The sequence below is a fragment of the Diadema antillarum genome, unplaced genomic scaffold, assembly GCF_040938485.1.
Source record: "Diadema antillarum isolate AM-2024a unplaced genomic scaffold, OU_Dant_1.0 seq00000523_RagTag, whole genome shotgun sequence".
NCBI lineage: Eukaryota > Metazoa > Echinodermata > Echinoidea > Diadematoida > Diadematidae > Diadema > Diadema antillarum.
The window spans coordinates 1,037,879-1,050,481 of record NW_027271475.1 but is presented as its reverse complement, the minus strand read 5'-3'; the positions used below and the strand labels follow the sequence as shown (position 1 = coordinate 1,050,481).

Sequence of the window (12,603 nt, the reverse complement as noted above, 5' to 3'; positions counted from 1 at the left end):
ACAAGTGTATGATGATCTATAGGTGTAGTTATTCAAGACACACTTTGTGTTTGTACCCGACAAGGCATTCAACTGCCATGGTAACAGTGATATTTCTAGTTACAATTTATATTGCACAATTTTGCTCAAGGCACACTGGCAACAGATGCATTGTGAGATGAAAGCAACAGTTACTGGAAGGCAACAAAAGGGCACGAGGGGAATCAATGTTTGATGACATGAAAATAAAAAATTCTAATGAAAATAGGCAAAAACAAAAAATCAGCCTTTCAACCCTTCAGCCTATAAGTCATGGCAGGCATTTACGTTCAGTTTTGAAAGGAATTGTGACCCGCCTAAAACGCAGAAAGATTAATCTTTCAGAAGATATGCCTTGTTCAGAATAAACTCTGCTAAATAGCTTTGAGATTGCTAGATTATTGAATATCAGGCCCTCGTTGTTAGAAGAGGAAGGTTGCGCGCAATCCCAGATCGCAAATCCAAGTGCACGTTACGAGCATACAGCCCACGAGCTAGCTTGTGGACAGTATAATGACTCGTGGGTGCCTAGCTCGATCGTAGGATGACCCCGGAAATCCGTTTGAAACTTTTCAAGGCCCGTTAACTGCCCGGTAGAGTGGGGACACCAGAGAGTGAGAAGGCTGCTCCCGGCTGCACTCGGCTAGGATACTCGAGAATCCCCGTAACAAATTGTGTACAACTTTATCACTGATCTCTATGTAAGTACACACACAGCCGAAGATTCTCGACTCGCGTCGATCGTTCCCGATGAGCGTATACGCGCTTCTATGCATAATTCGCAGATTGGCGCTAAATTAGTGGGCTGCGAATGAAGATCGATTTTATCAGACCACTCATGTCTATCCACGCTAGAAGGTCTTTGAAAAAACCACAAGCCCCTTTTACACTTTCACGGATTGCTACACGGATGACCACGGATCGTCATCCATGGTGTTCCGGCAAGCAAAATTCCTCTCAATGTCGGTGTGAATACGATCCCAACTGGGTGTCTACACGGACAAGTACGGAGGCTACACGGACAAGTACGGCGCCTACACTGACAGAAAGGAATGAACGCGGACTTGCACAGCGGGAAAGATACGGAACTAACACAGATATCAAGGAAGAGCAAGGATGCAAGTGGGTCCCTTCGCGGTCCTAACACGGATATCCCCAAAATGTAATTTACAGATGACTTTTGCTTTTGCTTTTGATACTCTATCATTTACTCTATCATTCTCGGGCGGCATGCCTCTAGAGCTATGTACAACAAGCACATCAGAAAATTTTCAGCAGCCTACACACTTCTCCACTTTTCGACACCATAAAGGCAAATCTCTCTGTTTCAAACTCTCATTTTTTTTTGAAAACCATGATTTGTGTGTGGGTCACTCAAACTTCTCAGACGACCACTAAACGAGTGTACAGTATGAGGGATTGATGGCTGTACACTGATTTGGGAAGTTGTGAGCAAATTTCAGTGACTTGATGAGCTTGTACTACAATTGGCAAAATACACGAATTTTCATCCCGGATGGAGCCAATGCTAATACAGACGTCCCTATGTCTTTACGGATTGTCCCGGAATGAGTACGAAGGCAACACGGAATAGAGAGCCGGTGCCTACAAGGAAGGAATACGGAGGCAACGCGGAGTAGATGGTGCCAACAAGGAATAGTTTGTATTGATTTTCATCTGTGATGTCCGGAATTCTAATGATCCCATAAAGCGTCTCATGCTTTATGAGTGGTCTAGGCTGTGGCCGTTAGAATTGTAGGCCTACATCATCAACCCGCAATCCCCAATTAAAGGGGGTATCTCACCGGGCTTGAAACTAGTTCACGACTGATTCCCAACTCCAGATTTTGCTAGTTGCAGAGACGTCTCCTGAAAAGCAGAGACTCCGATTAGTCGCGAGAAATTTAAACATGTTCGATTTTTCGCGAAGTCTCCACGACGTCTCCGAGACGTCTCCATCAGTTGCGGAGACGTCGCGGAGACTAATCATAATCATCTGCGACTGCTGAGACGTCTCCGCGATGTCTCCGCGACGTCTCCGAGACGTCGCCGAGACCTGCTGGAGACCAGAAAAACTGGTGAGAGGTCGCGGAGACGTCTCCGTGACTCTATTTGACGCTGTTTGACCTACTGTAGAAACCACGTGACCCATCTGCGCGCTGACATCCTGCCTAGATCAAGTCAGGTGATCCTGCAATAGCTCCTCTATTTATTTGAAATTTTTTGACACCTGCCATAACTCGTCTCAGAGACATCTCCTTGGTGAGAGCTTCAGCTATGGTATCTCACCAACGGAGACGTCTCCGCGACGTCTCGAACTTATGAGTCGCGGAGACGTCTCCAACATAAAAATGTCTTGCGGTCTCACCAAGAAGATGTATCTGAGACGAGTTATGGCAGGGGCCAACAAATTTCAAATATGAGGGAGCCGTTGCAGGATCACCTGACTTGATCTAGGCAGTATGTCAGCACGCAGATAGGTCACGCGGTTTTTAAGTATAGATCAAACAGCGTCAAATAGGGTCGCGGAGACGTCGTGGAGACGTCTCCGCGACCACGACGGCTCCGCGACCTATCACCAGTTTTTCTGGTCTCCATTTCAGGTCTCGGCGACGTCTCTGAGACGTCTCTGAGATATCGCGGAGACGTCGTGGATATGATTAGTCTCCGCAACGACTCCGCGACTGATGGAGACGTCTCGAAGACGCCGCGGAGACTTCGCGAAAAATCGAACATGTTCAAATTTCTTGCGACTAACTGGCGACTAATCGGAGACTCTGTGATTTTCAGGAGACGTCTCGGAGACGTCGCGGAGATGTCTCTGCAATCTAGAGTCGCGGACTAGTTTCTAGCCCGGTGAGATACCCCCTTATGTTTTCTTGTTGCGGTTGTTCGCCTTCAACGATAATTATAATCAGCTGCGGTTGACCTGAAAGTTCGATATCATTGAGTCGTTCTTGCACAGCCATGGATAAGGTCTGAAGGAAAGACCGAAAGTTTTGTGAATAAACGACTTTGAAACCAAGCCTCGTCAATCGCATGTGTCCTTCTTCTTCTCACGCGGCAATAGCACGTGATCTTGCTTGTACTTTACCAGATTATATGCATAACTGATGTCCAATTAGCCAAAGTGCAGTTTTATTTAACCGAGGCCGCAGTCGCGAGGAGCAATAAAATTACAACAACAACAATAACAACAACAATAACAACAACAACAACAACAAAACCATGAAAGAGCACATACATTTTGCTATATTATAGTAAGTAACATCGGCGGGGAACAAAGAATGCAAAATTATTCAATCCTCGCGGGGGGAAATAGCGACCGAGGACTTAACACATGCATGGGCGTACGCAAGACTCGTGGGGGGGGGGGGGGGATAATTACATGTATGTTCATTATTCGGGCCGTATGAGGGCGTGGTCAGGAGCCCATCCTCCCACAAGGTGGAGCTTTTGCATCGAGTGGAATTTAAATTCAGCGATATGGTTGGTGGAATATGGAAAACTTTCATCATAAAAAAGAAGAAAAATAAATATTTATGGTATCTGTCATCTGTTTGTGAGGGTCAAAACAAAAACAAAAGTGATGAAATTCATAATGATAGAAAACAGCGCGATATATCACAAATCAATGATAGATCACATTAAAAAACCCGACAGTGTCAGGAAAACTCTACTGCTAACGCAGTGTTTTAAACAGATTGGTGCGCTGACAATGTCTATTCGTTTCCATGCATCAGATCGCGTCTGATCAGGACAATATTAAAGAGAGGCGCCAGCAACCCATATTTCTTTACAGACTTCGTCTGGATCGATCACACATCTCCTGCAACCTAATCGCAATCGACATGTTTCCCCAAGTGACAAAGTTTTACTGAGAAGGCGACATCCTTCTTGCAATCCGGACAGAATAATCTGAAGAGTGGACTGGTCCCTCGGGTATATCATTTTCATCTTTGGGGTAATACTGCGTCGCCATTACCTAAAAAATGGTAAGAGTGGTTTTGCGTTCGTATTCGTTAAGAGATAGTTCGATATGCGTTTCCCAATTAAATAATATGTACCAGATCATTTTATACATGCAGGGCTCGACATTAGTGGTGACCCAGTTGACGGGGGCCACTATCATGAATCGATGTCGGGCCGCCAGATTTTTTAAACAGTTTATGTTTTTGTGACTCGATGGGGCAAATAGGATTCAATATGAAATGTTAGAGGGATCGTATAGTTGGTTTTGGTTGAGACCTAATTTCAGGTTTCTAACATTGTTTTTTTTTGTGAGATAATGAGAAACCTTTTATGGAATATGAAAGAGCATGTAATTCCATGAGGAATTCAACGCTTATTTGATGAAATTGGTATTGAAATGGCTGAGATATCCAAAAACGGAGCGATTCAAATTAAGTGTGGGAGCCACATTTTATTACGATCGCTTTGTTTTCCTTTGTTTTTGGATGTTTCAGTCATTCCAAACCTGATTTTCATCAAATAAACTTTGAATTCCTCTTAAAATGGTATGCTCTGTACTATTTCATAAGTGTTTTCTTGGTATCTCGCAAAAAGGTAAAAGCCCAATTCCGATCTCAACAAATACTGTACCATCCCTTTAAAGGAATTGTTTACCATTTAAAGATGAAACAAAAACCTAGCATTAAATAGTTCTAAAATGTGAATTAAGGATAGAAACAATCACTGTAAAAATTTGAATCGGTAAAATAAATGATAAGTATTGTTAAATATACAAAATGTGAACAATAGTTATGAAAAAAATAGACTAAACCGTCTAACAGTTACGGTTTATTGAGAAAAATATAGATACGTGCATCTCCATAAATGTAAGGTTCAAGATTCAAATCATTCATTATCATACACTAATTAGGCATAAAAATCTTCTCAACAGTCTCCATTTCAAAATTTCACATATAAAGGAAAATAAATATATATGTATACATAACTGAAAGACAAGCAACTACACAAAGTACATCAAGTACGCGTATACTCTTAATCATAAAAAAAAAATCCAGGCTTTATCGCTAAAGTTTTATATGGTAGAATGTTTAGTGTATAGACCTACAAATATGCATTAAATGTCATATCTTCAAAGTTTTTCAAATCATTGTTCCAAAAGGTAAACATGACCTTTAAGTTTAATCTTATATAGGGCCGTGACATTTTTCTACGGGCCACCAAATTTTTAGATTTTATAAGGTTTATTTGTAATGGCATCCATGGATCACAAGAGAAAAAGTAGGGTCTTGATATTAGATACAGAATAAAGGAGAAGCCGTTAGATTATTGCCTTGTAGTCCTACAGGTGGATTTGACGTGAAAGTTGATACAAAAATACAAAATTTAGATATTCTGTTGGTCGATAATTTTTATTTTAGGTTTTAGATATGTTTGGATTTTTTTTTTCTATTTGTTCTCTTCAGGGGTTATAAAATGTAGACATCGGCAGTCGTGAACTGAACGCAAGACTTTCTATTAATGCTTTCTATATATCAAGCGATGGCCTAGGCAGGTGGACCTCCTGTCTCCATAATTGTTCGTGTTAGTTTTAGAAAAGCTGGGGCAAGTAATCAGAAAAAGTAAAAATTACCAAAGGCATTAAATTTCACAAACAGAAACACGCAACTTTTATTCAAAAATATTCTCTGGTCTTTTTATGGTATGAAAGGGACCGTGCAAAAAGAAAGGTTTATATGCACTGATATACCAACAAAAAAAAATCGGATGACGCGGCTAATGGTTGTCAGCGACCAGTGACTGGTCGGCAACCGGCCAAAGGTTGTTCGATGCTGCATCGAAAACGTTTATCCAACATCGACAACGTTTATCCAACAAAATGGTCAACAAAAGGATTTGGTCCACAAGAGGTCAGCAACCGCGGTTGTTGGCTGGTCGCCAACCTCTTTATGACTTGGTTTCAGATGTTTCTAGTCCTTGGCCTGAAAATTTTTGGTCGCCAACCAGTTGCTAACTAAATTCCGACCACCACGAATCATTGATATATAGTGTATTTTATAATTATTAATTCTGTTTTATTCATTTTATCCCTGCACTTTCTCCCATCAGCTACTTGTTGCGCTGTACGCCGTTTTCCTCGCCTCACCCAGAGAATCAGGTACATTTTGGGTCTATAGTGACTAATCATAAGTTATCAGAGATTATATGATACTGCAGATGGTTATCATCATTTCTTCTTCTTCTTTTTTTTTTTTTTTTTTGGGGGGGGGGGGGGGGTAGTGTTCGTTATTGCGAAGGTTCTTTAAATGAAATAATGTTCGTTATTCCGAAGATTCATTATTCCCAAACACGCAATTTCCCTTTTCCCAATATAAATGTTCGCTAATCCAATAGTGAAAAGGGGTTCATTTATCCGAAAATTTGTGGCGCTATATATTCAGAAGGTTAGTTACTCTGAAAACGTGCAGACCATGCTTACTGAAATGAAATAGGCCAACTTGAAACGACAAAGCATGTACAGACGCTCATTGGAGGATAGAAGTGATCCAATCAATTAGTGCATCCTTCTCAGTGGGGGATATCATGGTTATGTCGTACTGTGGCTCTTCCACTGAGGAATGAACACTTTTACCACCTTCCTGCTTTACACTCATGAAGGCGCAAACGCAGACACCTGTTCGCATGCTCCCCAAGATATGAAGGAGATGTGCCCGTACCGCGTGTCCCCCATTACCGGTGAAAACGTCAAGTTAACTCCGAAGTACATACCATCTGACCACACCCAATACGACGCAATGGTTCCGGAAGAGGCCAGGGGGTTAACGAACCTCTATTGTACCTATCCGGGTGAGTATATTATCATACTTCGTTGTTATTCGATGTCATAACCAAAACCACAATAGCTGAAGTACTGGTTAGTGAAACGATTTAAAGAAGTACGCAAACACTCACTTTTGTTTTCCCCGATCTCTATTGATTTCAAGCAAATCAAACATGTGTGAATGAAATAACCCATTCTGGGCATTAAATAAAAAAAAATAAATACAAATACAATTGAGAAATAATAATTTTCAAGTAATGCAATAATTTCTCTCTTCAACATCGATGACAGTAAATCAGTTATGATAAATCTAACTAGTCAATACAAGTATCTACTAGAAAATACGGGCATATGCAATCAAATCCCCCTTGAATATACTATGGATCTGTAAAAGATCATATTCCACTTATAGAAAAATATATACAACCGCGCGTGGGGACACACCCTATAAAAATAAAAATGGCACGACGGCAACTGTAATGATAGTATAGAAAATACAGAAACGTGAAGAAGGATAAGGATTAAAACATAACAGAGAAGATGATAAGTTGTTGTGTCAGAAACTATACTTGCAGCCTTAGCATTTACGTAAACGAAAGAACATGGTACAGAGAAAGCACCTGAATAGATTCAAAGAAATAACGCACATTCGTAAAGAAAAGCTGAGATCAATGGATCATTTAAAAAGAAATCAAATAACATAAATAAACTCTGTTGCACCATTCAATGTGCAGGTGTTTCATCTGTTCGGTAATATCCTTTGAAATCTCACCGTAATGCAGTGTTCGGCACCTCACTTTGTTTCATTCGAGTATTAGAAAACATGAGTCTTATTTTGTTTTGTTTTGTTTTGTTTTGGTTTGGTTTTTTGTTTTGCGTGTTGTTGTTTTTGTTGCTGTTTTGGGATTGCTATTGTTGTTGTTTTTCTTGGGGGAGGTTATCTATAGAAAATTGAATAATTTTTCGATATGACTTTGATCATCGCATTGATCCATTTGGCATGTTATGCATTTTAAACGCAAAGTAGGCCCTGATTATTGCATCTTGCCAACATTTCGACATGTTCATAATATCCCTGGACCCAGTTGGAAAATTCAAGGAAGAAAATCTTCGGTAGCTAATTTCAGCCAAACCAATTACTGGGAGGAATAGAGGTTTTTCTGAAAGATCGTTTAGCTGTCCCTCCCTTACCTTATGGTTGTTATTTTGATATAGCACTTATCGCCTGCTGTCTGTTTTTCTCTTATAATTCAATTGAGCATTAATTGATATCCACCAGAAAGGTAAAAAAAAAAACCCAAAGTATACATGTATGAATCATTTAATTGATATATATAATTGATATAAATATTGTAAGCATTACAAATCATAATTTTTATATGCCATATAAATGTTATAAACATCATACAGCTGTATATATACATATATACACATATACACACATATAATATATATATATATATATATATAATTATATATATATATATTTATATAATTATATATATATATATATATATATATATATATATATATATATATTATGAACAAACAATGCCTATATAGTTTGCATGCAGTGGTTGCAGAAAAAAAAAGGTAAATAAACTGATGAAAAAGCGTGACCTAGTGAAAAGCGGAGCTTGTAAAGGTCACTTGGAAAAGCAAAATGCCAAAATCATGTGCAATATCTTGATTTATCAATTTTATATACAGTTAGAGCATTTCATGACAAATTTACAATATGTTGCTGGTAATAAAAAAAAACCCACACCTTACAAAAGATCATTCTAACGTATCTATTAAAAATACATAGAAACATTAATATAAAATACAATGCTCATCATGTTTTTCTTTTCCTCCAAGCCGCATTACTTACAGTATAGGCAAAGAGGGAGAGAGAAAATTAATGATAGTAAGCAAATAATCAACGTTGGTGAAGGTGATGAGACAAACAATCACTTCCGAGGCGATCTGGATGTAGCTATCTTTCCGAAGCGCAGCTGAGGAAAGAAAGCGTACACATTCAGATCGCCGAGGAAGTGATAGTTTGTCTCATTGCCTGAAACTAAAAGTTGATTATTTGCTTTATATTCCACATCTAGGGTCCTAGATATTCCCATTTTATTCCACATTTGAAACTGTTTTGTATCCTCAGGGCTTAGCTACGTAGTTTACTGTAGACATGCGCGTCGATGACAAACAACGAATTTGCTCCGGGCCCCGTGCGTGGCACCGAAATAAAAGTGCGTTGTACTGTTACTTGACCCAGGTCAATAATGATAGACGACAGTGCAACACACTTTTATTTCGCGCATATTTAAAATTGTAAATTACTAAGTATATCACGCGTTAGGACTGTGTGGACTAAGAGAGATCAGCGAAACAAAATGACTTCATCATAGAGTGTAACGAACTTTTCTTCTCAGGTGATGTGACGTGCAAAACTATACGCTTTATCACGTGATCAGCTCTTGACCAATCCTCTAGCAAGATTCTTATCGTGTGGAGTATAATTGAATTTATTATCTGTGTCCATCTCTTTATCGTTCTCTCATGATATTCATTTTTATCAATTCCATTCACTTTATATTCATATTTCTGAAAGCAGCATGTACACCCGACCCGTGTGTGAATGGAGGAATCTGTTCGGAAACTCTTGAAGACTTCGAATGTCAATGTCCGGTTGCCTTTGTTGGAAAAATATGCGAAACATGTAAGCGATATATTTTTACTTGTAATTGAGTTTGTTTCCTTGAAATCGAATGAATGTGAATATGCTCCATAAAGACGTGCATGGGCATCGCATGCAAAATGACCTTTGTTTATATTTTTGGTTAGTAAACACAGTGTACCACTGAAATGCTTATTATATTTTGCTGTCAAATAACCAATGGCTCTTATGGATTTAATCGGGTTTATCATCCTCCGCGCACAGTATACCTTTGTGCGTGTGTGCATTTTAATCATTGTACAAGATTATTCGATTGTCATTGCTTCTAAATCATCGGATCCACTTTATCATGATAATCACAATAATCAATTACAGTAAACCTCGCATGAGTCGAAGCTCTCGGGACTGGCAAAAATGCGTCGACTTAAGTGAAATTCGACTCTCGCGAGAGTCGATTTTTTTTCGACTCACAGTTATGTACATGTATTATAGTACATTTGCATGCACGTGTGTGTGTGTGTGTGTGTGTGTGTGTGCGTGCGTGTGTGTGTTTGCATTCAAATTTGTATGTTCTTGAAGAAAATGTTCTTATTTTGTTCTAAATTGAACATGGAATTTGTATCAATACTAGTAGTTAAACGTAGTTCTGAGAATGTCTGCGCTAATGTGGCAATGTGCATATGCTATGTCTATGGTGCAACATACAATGTAGGTAGCCATCTCTGTCAACCTACCCTGAGACAAACACTCTCCCAGGCCCATCCCACCTCCACTGAACAAAACTATACAGCCAGCCGGGCACGCACAAACAAGCTCCGCCCACTTGGCCTGTCACTAAAATATTAAAGCAGCGATTGGTTGACCAAGGAGTTCTGGCTTGACATGGATAAAGTATGGATGTGCTGTGTGTATGGATAAAGTATATGGATCGATGTGCTGTGTGTATACCCTACATGTATACATGTGTACGTATTCGACATGCGTGCATACCGGTACGGTGAGTGTGCATGCTTACCTGCAGCATGCAGGCCAGGGACGGGGTTCTGCGACATGCCGATTTTTTTGTTCTCCTCTAAATGTCATGAGAATGCCAGACAAATCTTCTTCGGCTCAAGTGATGTAAACTACGTGTATTTTGTACAAAAGGGACTGAATGTTTTACTTCGACACAGCCGAAATTCGACTCTCGTACTTCGGCTTATCCAAATATTTCTTAGAGAAAATGCATAGGGAAAAATCGGGACTTTTTATTTTGCTTCGAGTTAAGTGATTTTCGACTCACTCGACGTCGACTTATCCGAGGTTTACTGTATATACATCTTATACATACAATGCGTACAGGGGCAAGCGGGGCATACGTTAGGCCCTACATCGGTTTATGTATCGTTCAGCATAAAAATGTATCTATTACAAATCATATTTGTAGATTTGGAATTTACAAATTTGCCAATTGCAAAATTTACGTCGATGTAGGGCAATTTATCAATCAGTTGCAATGAAAACACCTCAATGGAAAAAAAAAGTCATGAATTTGAACTTTATATTTTAGTAAACATTTCACAAGAATAAACCGTGTATTTTTTACATAGCTGACCTTTGAACTTCGGTTACCTTCTTTTTTTTTCCAGGAACACACTGTATATTTTATGAAAGAAGGGCAGTTGCAGACTTACGTTTTGTCTGTTGAATGACATTCATAATATCTTAACCTCTAACATTCTCCGCAACCAGCCGCCTGCCCAAGCAGCTGGCCAATGCGGGAATCCGCAGACGATTCGTGCTACCTTTATCGCTCCGAGATGGTCTCTTGGTGGACTGCACGAGACGGTTGTGTTGGAGAGGGTGCACATTTGGTAGCCACCGAGACGACAGCCGAACTTGCCACCGTGCTAAATTTCATTTCTTATCAGTCCGGCCTTACAAGCATGCCACGAATTTGGACTGGACTCAACGATGAGGCCGTCGTTGAGACCTACGTGTGGGATGGATTTGGCGGTACATTGCCATGGAATAGCCCGCTGTGGACACCGGGTCAGCCTGATGATATTTATGGCGAACGCTGTGTTGGCATCGTTCAAGGCGGATTACATAATATATATTGTTCAGACCAGTATGGGTACGTCTGCGAATACAGACCCTAACGACATATAACTATGATAGCCCTGCTTGGTGCCCGCATCTTAATATTAATGTCAAATATTAAAGGCAAAAGGCAGTCTGTCGTTCGTACCAATCTCAAGTCTGGCAAGAGGTTGTCCCAGTTTTGCCCACTTTGTAATGTTTAATTTTTCAATCAAAGAGATACTTTCCCAACAAAGCAAATCTAATAAAGGTAGGGCATTTAGTTCATGTACACAACCTCCAAACTGTAGTTGCTGTTTGAGTGTGGCCAGCGTGAAAAATCTGATTTCTGGTTTAGGTGGCCCTAAATTATGCTAAATAGGCATGAAAATATGCTACATCATAATAAAGTAAAACGGAAAAATTGCGATTTCTTAGTTTAGTTCCCGGCAAATGCGCAGACAAGCCCCCCCCCCCCCCCCCCCCTCCAAGAAAAAAAGGGGAGCGGGGGTCCCTGTATTTTTATCCTCCAAATTCCATTGCCAATTCGGCTGACAAGCCACACACACCTAAAAAGGGAGTCCTTTTCTCCTAACATTTTCTAACTCCAATTATCTCGCCAAATCGGACGGCACATGAAACAAAAAGACCACCACCCTGCTGTACGCTATAGTTGACAACCTAAACTATGGGAAAAAACGAAACAGTACAGTAGACCTATATAGCGCAGACCGACTGATTCCATTTCTGTGCAAATTATGTTGGCTCTATGCTAAAAAACAAAAACAAAAACAAAAACAAAAACAAAAACAAAAAACGTATTTGTGCCTGGCATAATGCTGACGCGTCACAAATTATACCAGAAAGCATAATCATGCCAGATTTGGCAACGTTGATTTGGAATCTGTATTCCTAGTATCATACATGTATGACCCCGTTTACAGTGCTGGGCCGAGCCCCGCAAATTTTGTCCGTTTATACACTGTCGGGCTCGGCGGCCGCGCTTTTGATTCAAACCTTTCAATACAGCATTTTGTCGTAGTGGCGCTCTGCTTGTATTAACAAA

General features: G+C 40.0%; 1 protein-coding gene across 1 annotated transcript in view; it reads left to right on the top strand.

Annotated features, from left to right (window-relative positions):
* LOC139734361 (uncharacterized) overlaps positions 1–11,617 on the top strand; it is a 38,347-nt gene extending 26,730 nt beyond the window's left edge. Inside the window, exons 14-16 of the mRNA XM_071645152.1 lie at positions 6,097–6,145; positions 6,646–6,834; positions 11,208–11,617. Coding sequence (XP_071501253.1) covers positions 6,097–6,145; positions 6,646–6,834; positions 11,208–11,617 — 648 coding nt within the window. The remainder of the gene's footprint in view (positions 1–6,096; positions 6,146–6,645; positions 6,835–11,207) is intronic.
* Positions 11,618–12,603: the final 986 nt, after the last annotated feature.